Source organism: Leptopilina heterotoma, unplaced genomic scaffold (genome assembly GCF_015476425.1).
Source record: "Leptopilina heterotoma isolate Lh14 unplaced genomic scaffold, ASM1547642v1 Lhet_112, whole genome shotgun sequence".
Lineage (NCBI taxonomy): Eukaryota > Metazoa > Arthropoda > Insecta > Hymenoptera > Figitidae > Leptopilina > Leptopilina heterotoma.
In genome coordinates, this window is record NW_025110831.1 from 298,959 (window position 1) to 320,895 (window position 21,937).

Sequence of the window (21,937 nt, forward strand, 5' to 3'; positions counted from 1 at the left end):
AATGATTAATATTACTTAAATATTTCAAAATTGATTGAATTTTAAAAAAATTACTTTTACTATTTTTGTAAGTACATGAACTTCAAAAGGTTTCAATTTAAAATTTTGTAAAATTTCAAATTTAAATTAATTTAATTAGAAATTTTAAAAAATATAGACTTTTGAAAAATTTTATTTATTCAAATTCTTCTGAAATTAGTTCATTTTTTTAAAATATATATTTAATTAATCATTAAAAATAATGGATTTATAGAAAAGAATTTTATTTAAAAACACTGAAAAAATTGAATTTTTAAAAAGTTACAAATGATTGCAGAAATTCAATTATTTTCGAAAGTAATAAAATTATTTGCAAAAATTCAATTATACTCAAAAATTAAAAAAAAATTCTAGTTAACATTTCAATTATCTTTATAAATAATAAAATTCTTCTCTGAAATTCAATTATTTTCAAGAATTTTAATAAAATTTTTGACAAAATTTCAATTATTTTCAAAAAGTTTAATAAAATTCTTCTCTAAAATTCAATTATTTTCAAGAATTTTAATAAAATTTTTGACAAAATTTCAATTATTTTCAAAAAGTTTAATAAAATTCTTCTCTAAAATTCAATTATTTTCAAATTTTTTTTTTAAATTCTTGTTAAAATTTCAATTATTTTTATAAATAATAAAATTCTTCTCTGAAATTCAATTATTTTCAAGAATTTTAATAAAATTTTTGACAAAATTTCAATTATTTTCAAAAAAATCTTTAAAAAATTCTTGAGAAAATTTTAATTGCATTCAAAATTTCTAATAAAATTCCTTACAAAATTTCAATTATTTTCAAAAATTTTAATAAAATTCTTGACAAAATTTTTATTATTTTCAAAAATCTGAAAACATTCTTGACAAAATTTCAATTATTTCCAAAAGTTTAATAAAATTCTTGACAACATTTTTATTATTTTCAAAAATCTGAAAAAATGCATAACAAATTTTCAATTATTTTCAAAAAGTTTAATAAAATTTTTGTCAAAATTTCAATTATTTTCAAAAAGTTTAATAAAATTCTTCTCTAAAATTCAATTATTTTCAAAATTTTTTTTTTAATTCTTGTTAAAATTTTAATTATTTTTATAAATAATAAAATTCTTCTCTGAAATTCAATTATTTTCAAGAATTTTAATAAAATTTTTGACAAAATTTCAATTATTCTCAAAAATCTTAAAAAAATTCTTGAGAAAATTTCAATTATTTTCAAAATTTTAATATAATTCTTGACAAAATTTCAATTATTTTCAAAATTTCTAAAAAAATTCCTTACAAAATTTTAATTATTTTCAAAAGTTTAATAAAATTCTTGACAAAATTTCAAGTATTTTCAAAATTTTTAATAAAATTCCTTACAAAATTTTAATTATTTTCAAATGTTTAATAAAATTCTTGACAAAATTTCTATTATTTTCAAAACATTTTAATGGAATTCTACGCAAATATTTAATTATTTTTATAAATAATAACAATTTCACAAGAATTCAATTATTTACAAATTTTTTTTATAAATTTCTGCGCAATATTTCCATTATTTTCATAAATAATTAAATTTTAGATAATCATTGAATATTGACAGCATTACAGCGTGAATTGTTAAAAATAATTGAATTTTAAAATCTTTGAAAATTCGAATTTTTCATACTTTTAACTGACAATTCTGTAGAATTACTTTTTTGAAAAAGTTTAATTGAATTTCTTTTAAACTATTTGAAGTTTTTATTTTATAATATATAATATATATATATATAATTAATTGTAGAATTTCTGAATAATTAAAATTTCCTAAAATTTAATTGTAAAGATATGGATTTGAAATTTCTTAAATAACTTTTACAAAAATTATTAAAAATAATTTATTCAAAGAAGAATTTTAGTTAAAAATTCTAGAAAATAATATAATTGAATTGAAATTATTGGAAAAAATTTATTGTAACAATAATATTATAAAACATGAAGAAAGCGAGCACTCCGAGTCGAAGACTCGGAGTGATTGATATCTTCATGTTTTATAATAGTATTTTTATAAGTTATTGAATTTTCAAATTTTTGATAATCTTAATTCTTATGAAAAAGTAATAATAAAAAAAATATATCAAATAACAAAAGTTATTTGATATATTTTTTTCCCATTTTTGAGGAAAAAAATTCCCCTTTTTTGAGGATAAAAGGTTCTGTGATGCTTGAGATTAGGAAAATTTTTATTCAACAGAATTTTCACTTGATAGAGTTTTTATTTTTATCCTGTTTTGTGTTTGAAACGTGCGAATAAAGATTATTTGATTCGAGGTCTTTAATATTAAAAATTTCATTGTTAAATTTAAATTTCCCGCGCTTAAATTATCTACATTACCAACAAGTCATAGATTGGCGACTCGATAAAAATTTTCTTGTAAAAATTGTGTTAAAAAGAAATAGAATCTTAAACGTTTATTTTATATTCTCAGCTTTCCATTTTTTTATCTCAATGGAAATTTTCTCGAGATTTGATACATCAGTGCGACAGCATCCACCAATGTAACGTACACCAAGATCAATCCATTCCTTAACGAAATACTCGGACGACGGTGAGTCCTCGACAATTTTCCAACCCTCGTCGGGAAAATATTTTTCACCACTATTCGCGTAAACAACTAGTGGAATAAAATCTCTATCACCATTGTTAATGCCCTTGAGTAATGTGGAGACAATTTTCGGTGGTAGACAATTAACCCCAATTGCGACTATTTGACCGGGTTGGGCATTTTTGTAACATCGAAGAGCCGATTCCTGAAAATTCGAACCATCGGCTAAATTTTTAGCGTCCTCGCGACACGAAAACGAGAGCCAGACTTTTGCAGTGGGAAATTCTTTGAGTAGTTCAACGAGAGCTTCTGCTTCCTCGTAGCAGGGAATTGTTTCCAGTGCTAGGAGATCGACACCGGCGTCAATTAGGGCCTTTATTCGAATTCGATGGAAATCCATTAGGGTCGATTGGGGAATTATTTTTCCATAAGAGCCTGTGTACTCGGAACTGTCGTGTTGAGCCGCTCCATATGGTCCACAGGCACCGGCAATCAGTGGATTTTTATTCTGTACGTCAGTGCCTAAAAAAACGATTTTTTTATTACTAAATCATTAGATTCGTATTCAGTGACTATAAAGCCCCCAAACTGTTATAAAATCGTCAATTCTTTAAAATTCCTTCCGCTATTTTGAATTTTGAAAATCTGGCATCAGATTCGTAATCAGCGACCGAAAATATTCCTGGACAATAAATTTTAAACAAATGCGGAAACTATTTTTAAAAACTGTCCGCCATATTGGATCCACCATTTTGAATATTAAAAATCTGACATTAGAACATTAATATTTCTGTTTTTTTTTAGAATTTCCACTACTTTAAATTCGCTAATACTAGAAATAAAAAAACTTTTAAACAATTACAGTTTCAAATTCTTTAAAACGATTCAATTATTTTCAAAAAAAATTCGAAATTCAATTATTTTCAATATCTAGTATTTTTATAAAATTTCGCAAAACAATTCAATTCTTTAAAAAAAATTGATAAAATAATTCATCCAAAATTCAATTATTTTCATAATTAATAAAATTTCCACAGGAATTCAATTAATTTAAAATAGCATTTTCAAAAAAAATTTTCGAATATAATTCTATTTTTAATTAATTAATTAATCGAAAAATTCAATTATTTTCACAAATAAAATTTTTCAAAAGAATTCAATTATTTAAAATAAAATTTTCATAATATTTATTATATTTCGAAAAAATTAATTATTTAAAACAATGTTTATAAAATTCTTCTCAGGAATTCAATTATTTTTGAAAATTTTAATAAAATTCTTAGCAATTATTCAATTATTTTTAATAAAATTTTACAGAAATCGCTCAAAAAATGTCATTAATCTTAAAAATTTAATTTCAATTCCTTGAAATTTTTTGGAAATAATATTCAATTATTCTTTTAGATTTTAATAAAATTCTTCCCAAGAATTCAATTATTTATATAAATAATGAAATTCATCGCAGGATTTCAATTATTTTTAATACAATTTTACAGGAATTGATCAAAAAATGTAATTATTCTTAAAAATTTAATTTCAATTCCTCAAAAAAATCAATTATTTACAAAAATGTTTTTTAAAATTCTTTATGGAAGAATTCAATTATTTACAAAAATATTAGAATTTTTCACAGGAATTCAATTATTTTCAAATATTTAAATAAAATTCTTCCCAAGAATTAAATTATTTACATAAATAATTCTTTGAAAGAATTCAATTTTGTAAATAAATATCAAAATTATTCCTGAAAATTCAATTATTTTGAGGCATTTTAATAAAAAATTTTCCTGAATTCAATTATTTTCATAAATAACAATATTCATCACAAGAATTCAAGTATTTTTAAAAATAATAAATTTTTCTTAGAAATTCAATTATTTTAAAAAATTCTAATAAATTCGTTCGCGTTTAAAAGCTATTTTTTGATACTTTTTTAACATAATTTATTAAGTTTTTTTTAATTTCAAATTTTTCCTCGGAGTTTTTGGAATTAGATCTTCAAAATAACGGTCGAAATACAGTGTTGTACGTAGTAAGCGCAGTAAACCGTATAACAGTAAAATGAAAATTATAAAATATTTATTATTATATATAATATTTATTAAATTAATAGAAAAAAATATATAATTATAAATTTTTATAAAACGAATGTTTATAACAAAGTTTTTTTATTAATAACTATTATATATGATAGTTTTCAAAATCTGAGGTGAAATTCAAATTTTGTCGGCTATTTTCTTCCTATAATTGTCAACCAATCATAGAGGTTTTTCCTTTTCGACGTTATAGAAAACAAAATGGTCGACGCATTTGCAGGAAAAGTAAATGTGTTTAGTTTTTGAAATAAGTTTCTAAAAAATACGTTTTTATGGAAAATAAATTGCAGGAGAATAATTTTTTTTTAAGATTATTAAGTGGTTAAAGTTACATTATGTTAAAAAATAAAACGTAAATTAACGTTTTTATATTTTTGGAATAGCGACAAAAGTGACATCTACAGCAGACGCGTTGTAATTAACAGCGTAGTAGGTAGAAGGGGTAGAAGACGCCGCGCCGGCGCCATATTGAACACGTGCTTATTGAAATTGAATAAATCGTTCTCTCTTTTACAATTGAGCCACGGAAGTGAACAAATGGAAAATTATTTATTATTTAAATATTGTGAATTTTTCTTCTGTAAATTCAGTGTCTACATATCTACAAAATTTGGTGAGTACATGTTTTTTTGTAATATTTAAATAACTTCATAAATTTTGTTTTAAATTCAATTATTTTCTTATCACTTTAATTAAATTTTTAATTTAATTCAAATTATATATTTTATTATTAAATTTTTGAATTTATCACTCGGTATATATTTTATTGTTTTATGCAATTTTTATCACTATTTAAATTAAATACCATATACATATGTATAGTTTTATTAAATTTCTATATTTTACATCAAATTTTATATTTTTTTAGTTTAATAAATTTTTTTTATAAATTAATATTTGGCTCTTGCTTGAAAACACGTGCGACCATGTGGTCACGTGACATTATTGGAAATATTCTGCACGTAGGTTTAAACAAAAAATAGTATAGTATGAAAATTTTAATAGTTAAAAAATTTTTCAAAAAATGAATGAAAATTATTTTGCAAAATGGCGACCATACAATTTTATATTTCATTTCCTCAAAATGTATATATAAATAAATATAATAATTAAAATTTATACTATATTAACATAATGTAAATTAAAATTTTTAATTCCGTGACAAAAAAGAAACAAAATGACGGACGATTTAAAATTATTTAATTTAATTAAATTTAAATAAAATTAATTTTTAACTTATTAAATGAAATTAATTATTTGAATTTATAAATAAATTATAAACGAATTTTTAAATGTTTGGGAAAAGAATTTTAAAAAAAGTCCGCCATGTTTGAACCGCCATTTTGTTTTCTTGATCATAAAATACATAAAATATAATGATGCGAATTAAGCTTCAAAAAACCTTTAAATTAGTGATTTTAATTCGTTTTGATTAAAGTTTCTATTGTTTATAAATTGCAAAATTTCAAATATTTATCTATTTTTTATTTCTTTTAAATAACAGTATTATCAGATTAAAAGAAAAGTAAGTCCTGTGGATTTCGATTAGCAGAACAACACATTGCCGAATGGATACTTCACAATCTCTTTTATGAGGTATGTAATTTGTTTTTCCTTACATTTTTGTTCCCTAAAATTTAAAGATTCCAATTTTTTCAAAGAAAAAAAATTTGAAATATAGAATTTAAATTTTCAAAAATAGTTTGGACAATTTTAATTGTCCAGAAATTCCAGGATTAACATAACCTCTAAATTAAGTTTTAAGAATAATCGGTTTATTATTTTCGGCACCTAACCTTAAAAACCGGTTTCCTGCATATCAATACATTAGTATATGTTAGTATATAAAATAAAAAATTGGGATTTTTTTATTTTTGTAAACTTACATTTAGTTTCCTCTTTATAAATATCAATTGCCTTTCGTGCAAGTTTAACAGCACTTTTAATTAAATTAATACCCTCTTCTTCGGTGACATTGAGATATTTTACAAAGCCGGGAACAGAGGCTTGATAAGTATTGGTGCAAATAATATTACTTCCTGCACGTAGAAAATCTAAATGCATCGCTAAAACAGCATCAGGATTTGTTGCCAAAAATCTTGCGGTCCACAGTGGATCACCGTCAATTTTTTCACCAACATGTTTTGATAACTGATAGGATTCACTTCCGTCTAGTAATTTTATTTCCGTCATTATATTATATATTAATATTATATATTTCAATTCACTTTAAATTTTCTTTTAAAAGAACCAATGAAACGGTTTGTTTTAAAGAAGGAAACAAGAAATGTATTTTTATTATATTTGTGCCGACCTCAACAATAACAATTTTAAAAAACACGACCTCTGTTTGATTAAAAATAATCGAGGAGACGATGAATGGAAATTTTTGTAGTGGGTTAGAATAAATCCCTTCCTCTCCTCCTCCCCTTCAAAATAGTGACATCTGTTGATTTTTTAAGAAATATTTTAGTTTGGTTTGTTTTTTCTTTGAGAGAAGTTCAAGGCAAGAACATAACCTAAAATTTAGTGGAAATTTTGAAAGAGTAAGAAATAAGGAGGTTCTATCGATAGTAATTTTCCAGTAGATTTCCATTACTAAAAAAAGTTAATTAATAAAAATAACTCACTTAATTAGAAATGATTAAATTTGTTTAATTCATTTCTTATAAATATAATTAAAGCCCCCCCCCCAATTAATAGATATTTATTTCCTATTTTTCTTACATATAAAAATTAGCATTACTACAAAGTATTTAACACATATCTACATAACATTTTTAAAAGACATAATAGATATGTAATAATTACATATTTGTTAAGACAAATGTCATTTGATATCTGTGAGATTTGCAATAAATTAAATTTTAAAACATTTTACGTTTCTCCTGATACTTTGAACGTTATTCATTAGAGTCAAAGATGTATATTTTGTCATATTTTATTCGTCTGATCATGAAAATAATATAATAAATGAGCTTTCGCTCCGCGACGCAGAGCCTCTTCAGAGTTTAATTCTGTGAAAAAAGTAACAAAATTGAAAAAAAAAAAATTTTCTGAAAATATTATCCATTAAAATCCGTCAAAATAATAATCTCCCTCTCATCGTTCCTTCGAGAGTGACAAAGATAGTTGCAAACTGCGCATGCGTGCTTTTTGCGCAGTACTGTAAATTTCTCATTGGTAGAAAAAAGGCGCGATTATTTAAAATTCTCTATTATAAAAAAATGTTAAAAATATGAAAAGACAGAAAATGAAAAATTTTGTTTATTGCTCGATAAACTAAATTTAATAATTAAGGGTTTTGAATAAATTTGTAAATTCGTTTTTAGTGGGAATTAAAAATATAAATTTAAAAGCATACTTAATTTTCTTTTATTCATTTTTTTCTCAATAAATATTAATCGATTAGTAATTTACAAAATTTTTTTTATGTAGAATAAATTTTGTCTCCTAAGATTCGTTTATAAAAATTGTCAATTCACACATAATGCAAATCACGTAGTACAAGAGTTTTTTTTTCTAGTAGTGAATCGTGGATACATGGAAATGTTTACAAAAGTTTTTTTCGAAGAAATATTTTTTTTATTTTGTTTCTAATCAAACAACTTATTTATTTATTCAAAAAGACATTTTCTAATTCTCTTCAACAAAAGACAAAAGGGGAAAAAAGTTTCCTAGCCCTTTTATAAAGTTAAAGCTTAAAAGAGAATTTTTTTAATTTTAGGTCATTTTTATTATTTTATAAAAAGATTTATTAATCATTTTAAAATACTTTTCTAAAAATAAAATTATTTTTTATATTCTTTTTTCAATTTAAGAATATTTAGAGTCAATTCAAGTTTTCTTTTTATGTTGTAAGATTTTTTTCAATAAAAATAGTTTTTCATTTCATAAAGATTTATTGAAAAATAATTTATTAATTTTTTTTTATTTTATAAATTTTTTAAAAAATTAAAAAATATGTTAAAAATATTGTTTTTGTTTTAAGATTTAAAACTTTTCTATCATTGATTGTTTTCAACTAATAAATTATTATTAAAAATACAAATTTTTTTTTAATTATAGTTTAACCATTTTTACTGTTATGATTCATTTACTACCAATTAATTTTTGATATTTTTTTTAAATCACTTTAACGAAAAAAATGTTGTTTGAATAGATACAAAATAATAAAATTACATTTATAAATTTGAAAAAATAGACGAAGAGTATAAAAATGTATGATTTGATAAAACAATGCAAATTGTTTCCATTCATCTGTATAGAGATTCCTATTCTAATAAAGTATACTAATAAATTTAATCATTCATTGAATTAATCATTGAATTATTTAATTAATTTTTTTAATTAATCGTAAAAATTAATTAATCATATAAAATGTAAATTATAATTCGATTATTACAATATTGCCGAATTAATTTATTAATAGTAATAATAATAATTAACTATATTTCATCAACAAAAAAAAGTTATCTTTAAAAAATATTAATTCATTTCATTATATAAATAAAAGCATAAAATCAAAGAAAGCTTTTAGAGAAAAAGTAAAATTAATCTCCATTTAAAGCTATCGACTCTTAGATTCACTTAAAAATAGATGAGTCACGAGTGACAAATATCAATTAAATTTTTATGTACTTCACGAACAATAATGTTCCGACAATACAGAAATGACTTCATTTTTTCCTTTTTTTGTATTTACAAATTGACGCTACGACATATTTTCACATTAAAAAGAAACAAACAAACAAGTAAAATCGAAAAAATAACGGAAACAGTATAAATAAAGAACGAACTTTTTTTTTAATATGGAAATTAAACAAGAACAAAAAATTAAAAACAAAAAATAATTTGCAACAGAGAAAATCGAGATTTATGAAAATTATTAAAAGAGAAAAAATTGAGGGAGAAAATTGCAAAAAAAAATTTATATTGAAAATAGGAAAAAATACAAAAAAATGTAAAAAAGAAAAATAAAAAAAATTCGAATTTTTATATTTTTAAAAAACCTCTTGTTTAAATTTATAAAATTACATTTTTTATGATATTTTTTGCGTTATTTAAATATTCCTCTCTGTCTTTTTTTTTAATATTTCGTGACATTCTCACTAAAAAAGACTTTATCCCTATTTTTTTCTCTTTCTCGTTGTTTTTTTTTATAAAATTTGTTTGTTTTTTTCTTCACATGTTAATTAATTAATATTTTTTCATCTTTCTTTTTTCTTTTCTCTATAGGAAAAAAAAAGAAAACGAAAAAAAATAGTTGAAAAATTAATTTTCCATTTTTTTAGTACCTTAAATTATCACATGTTATATATCGTCGTAATAAAACTGTGCAGGAATTATACATAGTGTTTTTTTTGTTGTTTTTCTCATTTTTTTGTATATAAAATCACAAATTTTTTAAAGCCGAGGCAATCTTGGCATATTTGATATACATAGTTAATATATAGAAAATTGATTTTTTTTCATGAGAAATTTGATTGAATTAAAAAGGGATAGGGGGGGGGAAGGAGATTGTACGAGACAGCATCGTATAATTTAGTAATTAGGTTTTAGTGTAAAAAATGCAAAAAGCGTTTTTAGAAATTTTTTAGAGGGAGATAGGAGGGTGTTTTGTCAGCGCAGCTGATTTTTTTTAACTTAACAATACACACGGACATTAAAGTATGTATATAAATATTTTTAACGAATACTTCCTAGAGGAAACCATTCGACGGTTTCATTGGTCAAATCGAGACGAGACAATGGTAGACGAATGCCTCCGAGGAATTCATTTTCCTGAAGGGTATCGTGATTCCATATTGTCGCCTCCAGAGTTCTTTCTTTTATCGCCTCTAATGACATTCTGTACTCCAACTAGAATTTTAATTTCAAGTTATTAATATAAAAAAATTTTATATTTAAATAATTAAATTATTGAATTTAATTGATTGAATTAATTAAATTAATTAATTTATTATTTATTTAATAATTTATTATTTAATTGTTGTGGTCATGACTGTAAATAGTAACCTAACGATAATGTGAAGTCTAGCGGATGTAAAAATTTTATAAGTGCAGAATAATTATTAATTTTTGTAAATAAAGAAATGTTTGAATATTGTTGTGTTTAGGGCGAAATTTTATCGTGCGCCGCACCTGAATTGGCGTGTCGCCAATCAGCGCCCGAGAGTTCCCCACTACCGAGCGTTCTCGGCCTCCCCTCCCACTCAGAGTGAAAGAGTATAAAAGCCGGTGTGTAGCTCGAAGACCCGCAGAAGGCGGCAGGATCTTACAGTGTTAACAAGTCTTACCTAAAGTGGTTCACATTCAGATCATCAGTACCTAGTATGACCACAACGGGTTAATAAAATACTTAAAAAAATTGTTTTTAGAAACTTACCATTTCCATAAATGATGGATGACAATTTTTCTTGACAACTTTTGTTTTTCGTTTGGTGGCTTTTGTTGGATCGGGTTTCAAATACACCTTCACGTATGTATTCGGTTCTTGGGCGTTGGCAACTTTTGGCAAACCTCTCGCGTGATGAACCATGACACAAAAAGTTCCCCTCGTATAATGCAGAGACAATTTTAGTTGGCCATTTTGAACATTTTCGCGAACTTTCTTCTCTGCCCACCAATTGCCAACTGAAATAGAGATAAAGAATATATTTGTGACGCACTCTAAAGAAAGATCCCTCAGAAGCAAAAATAATTGAACCCTTTGATGCAAGAACCAGACTTGGACCATTAAGATTAAATGGGCTGCGTCTGGTTCTTACATCAAGGGATATCAATTTGACGGTAAGTAGAAATTTTAATTACCGACAAATGGCAAAAAAGACGCGTAAAATTTATTTGAAAAGTTTCAGTTTGTGGGTAAGTAGAAATCTGCATTACCGATTGAAGGTATGTAAGAAATCAATATAAAACTTCCTCGAGAATATATGTTTGCCGGCAAGTAGAAATCTGTATTACCAATTGCTGGTAAATAAGACACAAAAAATTTTCTTTGAAAAGTTTCAAAGTCGGTAATGCAGATTCCTAGTTACCGGCAAGTTTAATTCTTCTCGAGGAAATTTTATATAGAATTTCTCCCATACCATTCGCTTTCTTTGTTGAAAAGAATCAGAAATGTCTTTTTGAATAAAGAAAAAAAAGAATTAAGCTTTTTTTATAAACGAATCTTGTGAGACAAAATTTATTCGACAAAAAATATTGTAAAATACTAATCGATTAATATTTATTGAGAAAAAAGAATACCATACCATCAGACGGCAATGCAGTTTTCTACTTGCATTCAAAATGTAAGTTTTAAAAGAAATTCTAGGTTTCTTCTGCACCATCAGTCGGTAATACAGATTCCTAGATACCGTTATTAAATTGATATATTTCAACGATTTTTTATACATTTCTTCCAAACCGTCAGTCGGTAATGCAGATTTTTTTACTTGGCTTGGTGGCCAAAAGACTAAATTGCCATTTCGCTAAATTAAAATTTTACACAGTAAGAGGTTAGGTTCGAAACACTCAGTCGGTAAAACAGTTTTGCTGTGCGTGGTTTAGCAAAATGGCAATTTAGCCTTTTGGCCACTAAGCCTTGTCTGTAAATTGATATTTTCAAGGGATTTTGTATTTTTCTTATAATCAGATTTATATTTACAGTTACTTACACTGAACAATTATTAACATTATTAAAACCTAAAATCTTTATTTTCCCTGTATGTACTTAAAAAAAACTCCAATCAATATGTAGAAAATTCAATAATTTTCATTTTCGAAATTGTTACTATAACTGTGAACAATTATTAAATTTTATTTACAACTTTAAATGAATGCAAAGGGTAATTAATTTTTTATAAAATAATTTTAGTCACAAGCATGAAAGATTATTAAATTTTCTTTCTACAGTATTAAAGGCTATACTGAATGTGACCTTCAAAATTTAGAAAGAAAATTCAATAATATTAGTGTGTAATATTTGAGAATAATAGAAAGTAATAAAAGTTTGCTAAGAAAGTTAATCCTTAAAATTCCTGTTGAGACACGTTTAGACCTTGCAATACAATGGTAGAAATTATTGATTTTTCGAAAGTTTTTCCAGGTATGGAATATAATAAACTTAGATGCTATTCTATTGGTCAACTGAAAAATTTTGGCTAATATTTTCACAGTTGTATTTCCCTTCTCTAATATATTTTTATTTTCTCAACAGTGACGTCACATCTACCTGGATGTAGTACAATGCCTTTGTCTCTAATCCTTTCACAGAAGATTTGAAGGAAACGAATCAAGTTACAAGACACAAGAAATTATAGTGTTTCATTTTTTTTTGTTGCAGATATATTTAAAAAATATTCGCGAGTGCAGTGTAATTTTTAAAAGTGTAAATTATTATTAATTGTATATTATTTTAATAGTTTTTGCATATTACGAAACTGCGAAATGTAATGTAAATTATGTTTAAATTGTTAAAGCGTCAGTGGGCGTGGTCACACCAGCGACGTAAGTCCGCCTCAAAGAAGGGGACTTCTTAGAAATGAAACATAAGCGTCGGAGTGTCAGTAGTGGGGGCGAGAGAGAAGTTATAGTCTTTCTCGCTCACACTCATGCTCCCCACTCTGGCGCTTACGTTCCACTTCTCAGAAGCTACTCTTTCAGGCATTCTTGCGTCGACAGTGTAACAGCGCGCACACTCAAGAAGTTCTTTGTCGTTCATGAAGAGGAATCATCATTCACCTTTAACCCCATCGGAATCTTCTTTCAAGGAACAATTGTGAGTCAAATTAATAATCACTATTTCTATTTTCTTTCTTACTTTTTTCCTACACTTGAAAATATTTTATTCAAATTAAAAAATGTTTTTCATTCAAAATCTAGTTTCTTTTTAATCTGGTGTTTATCCAACAAAATGCACACTTTTAAAAAAAGAATTATCAATGGTATTAAGCAAAAATATTAATTTTTAAGAAAAAAAATTAACAATCAAAAAATTTATTTGTTTATACAATTTACTTATAATCTAAAGGTTTTGTCATATCGCCTTCCTAATAGTTTTTAAAAATTATGTTGGATAAACCACCTTAAAAAGTGATAAATTTTCTATTGATTAAAAATAGTTATTCTAAAATCTATTTTTTTAAATAATATAATACGAGTATTTATTCAAACCTGAAAATAATTTACTAAAATGGTGAAGAGAAATAAGTTTAACTTAATTTTTCAAATCTGAATTTTATTTAAATTTTACATAGATTTATTGAAGTGTAAGAATATTTTTCTTTTTACAAAATTAGATAAATAAATCTTTTATTTTTTACATAATGTATTGCGTATATTTTTAAAGTGTAGAAGTATTTAAAAATACAGTAAATTTATTTTCTGAGTGTAGGAAAACATCATTTTTCTAATTTCTTCTGTCCCTCTTCTTTCTTTCTCTCTTTTTCTATCTATGATTGTACACTGAAACCTCACTTATTTAAAGTCGCGTTTATGTGAACCCGATTTCGCTTCAGTTAGGATCAGTCCTAACCCCACTTGTCTTAGCTCATGCGCAGTATGCGACCAATGGAAAGATACTTACTCCCATTGGTTGAGTTCAAACAAAACCAGTCAATCATGACAACTTATCGAATTACGTCACCAACATAAGATATGCCTACCTTCGTGTCGAATTGCGTGAGTCATGTTCAAATAGGTGAGTTTTCAGTGTACTTTAATTTCAGTCTCCTCTAGGGAAAACGCATTTTGCTTATTTTCTGGAGAATAGAACAATTCTTCCCACTGGCGGCAAGACTTGCTCTTTTCCTAGCGAATAAGTTGAAAATGACGGGGTTCTTTCCCTGGAGGACCGACTACTTTTTCCAACTGAGTCGTTCACTATCTCTGGGTGAACAACTTTGTTAATTGCTTCTCACAATTCTTTGTCTTTTTTTTATCTTATTTCTGTTTTTTCTATCTTCTTTCTTTCACTTAAGTCTCCCCTAGGGAAAACGCACTTTACTTATTCTCTGGGGAGTAGGGAATTCAGCAGTTCATCCTCCCTTCCTTTTGGTGGAAAGACTTGTAACAAGTCTTCTTTTCCGAAGAAAGTCTTTCCACCATATTTCCTTAGTTCTCTTCTCCTTCCTCCACTTGGTGGAAAGACTTGTAACAAGTCTTCTTTTCCGAAGAAAGTCTTTCCACCATATTTCCTTAGTTCTCTTCTCCTTCCTCCACTTGGTGGAAAGACTTGTAACAAGTCTTCTTTTCCGAAGAAAGTCTTTCCACCATATTTCCTTAGTTCTCTCCTCCTTCCTCCACTTTGGTGGAAAGGAAAGACTTGTAACAAGTCTTCTTTTCCGAAGAAAGTCTTTCCACCATATTTCCTTAATTCTCTCCTCCTTCCTCCACTTTGGTGGAAAGACTTGTAACAAGTCTTCTTTTCCGAAGAAAGTCCTCCACTTTGGTGGAAAGACTTGTAACAAGTCTTCTTTTCCGAAGAAAGTCTTTCCACCTTAACTCCTTATTCTCCTCCTCCCTTCATATCCTAGGTGAAGAGTATGACGACTTTCTCTCACCTGGGAAACGAAGTCGTCCTCAAGGAGAGAGGTTGTCGACTTCACTCTCCTTGAGTAGGAAGAGAGAAAAGTCAGAAGTCGTCCTCGGAAAGAGGATGGCGACTTTCTCAATTCCAGAAGAAGTCGAACGGGTAAGAAGGTCACTGTGAATAACGATCTCTAGAGATGTAAAAATAAAAAAATTGAGTCCTTCTCCTTCTTTCTCAAGGAGGAGAGTTGTGCTTCTCCCCTTGACTTCGATTTCTACTGAGAAGTGGAATTTGATATTTCCAACTTCCCTACTCGAGGAGATCGAAGTCGGAAACTCTCTCCTTGAGGACGACTTCTGTTTCTCCCAAGTGGGTGAGAAAGTCGTTACTCTCCCACTGGGGTGGACTTTTTTACTTGCTACTCTACCAAGAGAGGTTGGAGTCCAAAACCTCCTCTCCTGGGGTTTGACGACTTTACTTTTACCAGGTAGGGGTAGTCGCAAACGCCCTACTTGGGGGAAGGGGAGGAGAAGAGTGGGAGGAGAAGGTCTCAGAGAAATTAAGTATTTCCACCAACTGAATACCAAGTCAACGTTAGAAATATAGCCTTATGTTTCTAGCGTTGACTTGGGATTCACTTAGTGGAAATATTTAATTTTTATAGGAGACCTTCTCAAAGAAAGAAAAGGGAGAACTGACTAGTCTACTCTTGTGAAAGTTGTCACTAAATCTCTCACAACAAGGATTTAAAGTAACATTTTCCTACCTCCAGAGATTAAGTGACTTCTTTTCTACTAAGTGATTTAAGTCAATTCTTTTGGGAACTAAAGACTTTTTTTATTACAAGAAAAGAAAAGTTCTTTACACTTTTGAAAAGTTCTTTACACTTTTCTCTCTAAGAAGTAATAAGGCGACCACTATGAGCGATTGCTTTATTTCCGTTTCAAAAAGTAAAGTCCAACTTTTCCCTCTTTATAGAAAAAAAAGTCTTTAGCACTGCATATGAAGCGAGTAAAAGACCTGTTTTTATTTTTTAATATCTTTCCTAACCCTTATCTTGGAAATTATTTTTTTTATTTGAGTTATTCACAATTTTATAAGTCGCCTGACGCTCGGATACGGGCACTTCCAACAGTGGTGTAACAGTAAGTGTTCCAGTTGGTTTGAGTGTCTACGACCGAGCTTTGGACGAGTTATAAAATAAATTAAATAATTTTATTAATAAATATATAAGGTTCAGCATAACTGTTCTATCTTCGCGTCGAGCTGTAAATCGTGATATCTCAAATTTCACAAGTTTGCACATAATAATATTTATTATTATTATAGTATTACACCTCTTATAAAATTTATTTTATGCTTTCAATAATATTCACAAATTGGACAGAATTGGGAAATAAACAAAGAAAATTGCTTTCATAAAAAGTCAAACAAGTAACCTAAAATTATTAGGGTGGCCACATGTCAGTAAAGCAAGATTTTTGTCAGTAAACTCAGGGATAATTCGGGAAAATTAAGAAAATTGAGACTTTTTCGACTTTTCTTCCAAATAGTACAATTTATTTTTAAGATAATTAAATTTTTCAAATATATTTATAATAAAAGTCTTTTTGAATAATTGGAATTTTGTAAAATTTAATTGAAAAACATTTTTTAAGTATTTTATTACAATTTTTAAAAACTAACTTTTGAAGAATTTAATTTGTAAATTTTGAAAATTAACAAAAATGTTAATGAAAAATCTTTAAATATAAATTTAAAATTAATGAAAATTGGCTTCGAATTTTTTAAAATTCAATATTTTTAATTACATATTTCCGAAAATTCAAATACATACAAAAAATAATAACATTTTAGAATTATTTTTAACATTTTGGAGAAAAAAATGTTTGAATTAAAATTCATCAAGCAATTAGTTTTTTTAAATTATACAAAAATTCTTTTAAGAAATTCAATTATTTTTGGAAAATTATATTAAAATGTTTTTAAAAACTAATTCTTCGAATAGATTACCAGATTTCAATTGTTTGGAAATTTTTCAATTGTATATAATTCAAAACTATTAATATTACAAATATTATTTTTAAATATTTTTAAAAAATTAATTGTAAGAATTTCTTTATTATAATTTTTTGAAAATGTTATATCTTAATAACTTAAGAAAAAAACATGGACAGTTATAAAAAATTGAGTTTTTGTATTAAAATAATTGAATTATTCTAGAAGAACTTTCGGAAAATGATTTAAAATAATTAATTTAGAGATGAAGTTTGGGTAAAAATTGGAGAAAATAATTGAATTCAGGAAGGATTACAAATGTAATTTTTAGAAATTATTAAAATTCATAAATTTTATAAAGAATTTTGTCAGGGAAAAAAATTTTAATGTCAGTTAATTAATAAACTGAATTTTTTAACCACCCTAATTATATAGCACGTTTTACAGCTCAACGCGAAAATAGAAGTTCTACACTGTAATAGTTTTGTAAATCAAAGAATAAGAAATTACTTGCACTAAAGTAACCTTAGAGAAAACAGGTCTTTTGCTCTCCTCATTTGATAAATGCACCAATTACTGCGATATGCTGTTAATAAAAAATAATTTAAAAATTAATATCTTCATTAACAATACTTTTAAAGTGCATCTTAAGAAAATAATAGTTTTATGTACTAAAATTAAACGAATCAATCAATATGATCGAAATTTGAAACATTTTTAATTTTACCAATTACTTTAAGATGATTGGAAGTTTTATATCTTTAAATTATATAAAAATACTATTTACAAAAACACAGTATTTGGTGCATAACTAGTATTGAATACAGTTTTAATTCAAACCTACACCCAGATGCTGTTAAATTTAAAAAAAATTTAAACGATATTTTAAAAATAATGATGTACAAAACTCTGAATACTTAATTCACGACTGACTTTTTGATTTCAAGACAACTATATTCAACTAATTCAAATTTAGAATTATTAAAATAATTTTAATTATAATTGCCTTCCAATACTAAAATTACCAATTTGATTTTTCAATTTTAAACTAAAATTTTTATTTAAAAATATTTATATAACTAAAAAAAATGGTAAAGATCCTTTAAAATTGCTAAAAATATTTACTTTTTTCCATATTTTTAATTCTTACTACTTTTTAAATTTAACTTTTTTGTATTTAATTCTTCTAAATGTTTAAATTTAACTTTTTTTATTTTCAATTCACATTAATTTTTTAAATTTTTACTTTCATATTTAAAAGGCTTTTTTAACATATTTATTCAATGCAAATATTATAATCAATTTAATTTTACTTTTAAAGTAATGAAATAAGATAATAAAATTTTTTTTATTTTATAAAATTATTTTCTAGGTGTAGGTTGTATTAAAGGAAAATAAAAATTTTAGTATTTTTGTTGACTTACCCCTTTGAATCGTTGGTGAAAGAATGTGGTGGTTAGTTGATGATCTGGTTCTTCAAGCCTCTTGTGGAATTAAAAATTCTTACTTAAAACTAGACTTACATTGTTTTTTTCCTAGCTAATACATAATTACATTTTTTGGTTTTACAATCCCTAGCTAAATAATTTTTTTTGTTATTCTAAATTTTACAAAATATTTGTTACAAACGATGATAAACACTCTAATACAAAAAGAGCTAAATACTTAATTTTTCGAAGATTTTCCGGTCACTTTTAAGTCTTCTTTCTCTTTGTATCTTCACCGATCACTCGTCGAGAAGAATAATGTTTCTGCAAAAAAATAAAATACAAATTGTTAAAGTTAATTCCTTCTGTTTTTGTTTCATAAAAGAAAGTAATAAAAGAAGACTAGGGACCAGTAGAAGAAAGAAAGCTGGTCAATAAAGTGTCCATTATTGACCTAGGGTAATAATGTGTACTTTATTGCCCTAGGGTAATCAAGGGTACTTTATTTATACCTGCGAGCGGTCAATAAAGTACACCTTTTTTTCCCGAGGGTAAACAAGGGTACTTTATTTACCAGTGTTATAAGGACAGAAAAAAAAATTATTCAAAAGCATAAAAAAATTACATTAACATTACAGGTAAATATATCTAGATTTTAAAAATAAAAAATAAACTTTCTTAAAATTAAAAAAAAATTACATGTGCACATGTCACAAAATGGGGTTACCCGTTTTTATTATTTTTTATAAAATTACATTATAAATAAATTAAATTTTTTTTAAAAAAATCACATGTGCTCTTGTGATTTTTTAAAAAAAATTTAATTTAATTTATTTATAATGTAATTTTAATAAAGATAAAAACATAACCTAACTTTGTGACATGTGATTTTTCTAAAAAAAAAAATTTAATTTATAATGCATTTTTATAAAAAATAAAAAAAGACAATCTTACTTTGTAACATGTGATTTAAAAAAAACAATTTTGTTAATATATTTTCTAAATAAAATATTATTTCAATTAAAAGAATTATTAATGTAAAATGAAGAATAAATTTAAATGCAGTTGCAAATATCACAGCTTTTATAAACAGAAACTGTATAATGAAACTATATCCGTTAAATCTATTATAAAAAACAAAATAAAATTATAAAATATTTATAATAAAATAGAAATAAAATTCTATTTAAAATATAATTAAAAGATAAAATTTTAAATATATATTGTAGTGTTCTATAATTAAAATAAATTAACAAATATTAATATATATGATAATATAAAAATAAAAAATATTTAAAAAATAAAAAAATGCAAGTAAAAAAATAAATGAACAAATAAAGAAACAATACAAAAATAAAATTTCTAAGTTCAAAAAGTAATGAATAAAATATAATATGCAATTCATTTGACTTACCCTTTTTCTGTTGAAAAATTATTGCGTTGAAGATGGAGTTCCAGAAGGATTCGTTTTCTTAAACGTTGATAAAACTACTTTGATGTACACCTCTCCGCTGCCAGTCGATGAATGCCTTGCGGACCGTAAGAACTGCTTATAAAAGGAAGCCATGCGCCAGAGTGGGGATAATGAGAGAGAGGGAGAAACCGCAGTGTCTTCTTCTCCCTCCCTTAGTCCCCTCTCCTACGATCCTTTTCTCCCCAGCAACACTCTTCAAATCTTGATACAATGGTGTAGCCACGCCCATTTTTTTCTACGTCTTTAAATTCAATTTTAATTAATTTAAAAAAAAAACAAAAAAATATAGTCATAAATTAAAACACACTAATTAATTGAATTTTAATAAAATCAAAAGACTTCTACCGTTAGATAAAAAATATCACTATTAAATTAGGAGTCGTCCATAAACCACGTGGCCACATTTTTTTTGAAAATTTCAAAAAAAAATTTCACCCATTTTAAACTTTTGAAGTTCCACGTGGTTTATAAAAGACCCCTTATATATTTATAATTAAACAATTAAAAATAGTTATTTAAATATAATTAAATTTACTCACTCATATTTTTTTAAATTCACTGTAGTTGTATCAGCATATCACAAAAATTATTATTAACTAAATAATATTCACAATTTTACACATTTCACTATAATTTGCTGGCTTATACCTGCGAAGTAGCAATTAGAGTGAAGAATACAGTAAATTCAAATTTTAATTCTCTCTCTCTCTCTCTTACTTTTGTGCGTTGCCAGGCAACTCTTGCAGGTAGGCAACCATCAAGCTGCCTGTCCCCCCACCTCTCCTTACAATGTATTAATTTCTAACGGAAAAATTCGTTGGGGAAAATTCCAAGAACGTAAACAAAAGAAAGGTTTAGGGATAATAAAAGCCAGTGAGGGATTATTGTAAATTGTAAACAATTTTCAAATTTTCTTATACTTTGCTCAATTACTTTTAATTATCTATCAATATACCGGGTAGTCATTAAAATTTAGAAATAAAATTTAAGTTTTTTTTAATAAAAAGATTTTTTAATTAAAAAGCTATGATTTTTTTTCTAAATTACAACAAAACTAAAAATCAACTTTAAAATATATATAGGGTGGTCATTAAAATTTTTCGAATAAAATTCAAGTTTTATTTGTAAATCAAAATTTTCTATTTTATAACAATCGAACAGAGAGATTATTAAATATTATACGGGGTGGTTCTTAAATTTTATAGGGAAAAAAAAATTTTTTATAAATTAAATTGGAGTTTGGAAAATTTTCAATTTTATAACAATAGAAAAATTATATATGTATACAAGGTGTGTTCATTTAAATTTTTGTAAAAGAATAAGTGTTTTTTTTAATTAAAAAAAACTTTGAAAGTTTTACAAAATACAATAATAATAATAAGAAATATTAATTTATATACAGGGTGGTCATTAAAATTTCTTAACAAAATTTAAGGTTTTTTAATAAATTAAAAATAAATTTCTGAAAATTTAACTATTTTCTAACAATAAAACAAAGACAAATAAATTTTCATAATATACGGGGTGGTCATTAAAATTTGTGAATAAAATATTAAAGGTTTCTAAAAAAAAATAAATTAATTAAATAAATAAATAAAAAATAAATAAATATAAAATAATATAATAATAATATATAATAATAATATAATATTTATTTTTTAAATTGAAGAGAAATTTTGAAAGTTTTTATTGTTATTACAAAAATAGTAAATTTAAATTTATATACAGGGTGCTCTTTAAAATTTTTCAAAAGAAAATTAAAGTTTTATTTCTAAATTGAAAATAAACATTGAAAATTTGTTATTTTATAACAATAGAACAGAGACT

General features: G+C 25.1%; 2 protein-coding genes and 1 long non-coding RNA gene across 3 annotated transcripts in view; 1 reads left to right on the forward strand and 2 right to left on the reverse strand.

Moving 5' to 3' along the window:
• Positions 1 to 2,249: 2,249 nt before the first annotated feature.
• Positions 2,250 to 7,152, reverse strand: LOC122504871 (homocysteine S-methyltransferase 1-like). Its single transcript, XM_043616193.1, has 2 exons — positions 6,582 to 7,152; positions 2,250 to 3,121 (listed from the first exon to the last, which is right to left on the reverse strand). The coding sequence occupies exons 1-2, from the start codon at positions 6,886 to 6,888 to the stop codon at positions 2,466 to 2,468; spliced, it is 963 nt and encodes a 320-aa protein (XP_043472128.1). The 5' UTR covers positions 6,889 to 7,152; the 3' UTR covers positions 2,250 to 2,465.
• On the forward strand, positions 4,856 to 13,734 carry LOC122504888. Its single transcript, XR_006301871.1, has 3 exons — positions 4,856 to 5,308; positions 6,200 to 6,291; positions 12,899 to 13,734. It is a non-coding gene; the product is annotated as an uncharacterized LOC122504888 (long non-coding RNA).
• The window catches only part of LOC122504859 (phosphatidylinositol 4-phosphate 3-kinase C2 domain-containing subunit beta), a 41,555-nt gene continuing 28,876 nt past the window's right edge, over positions 9,259 to 21,937 (reverse strand). The window contains exons 24-25 of the mRNA XM_043616166.1: positions 11,084 to 11,331; positions 9,259 to 10,557 (exon numbers count right to left, since the gene is read on the reverse strand). Coding sequence (XP_043472101.1) covers positions 10,384 to 10,557; positions 11,084 to 11,331 — 422 coding nt within the window. The 3' untranslated portion in view covers positions 9,259 to 10,383. The remainder of the gene's footprint in view (positions 10,558 to 11,083; positions 11,332 to 21,937) is intronic.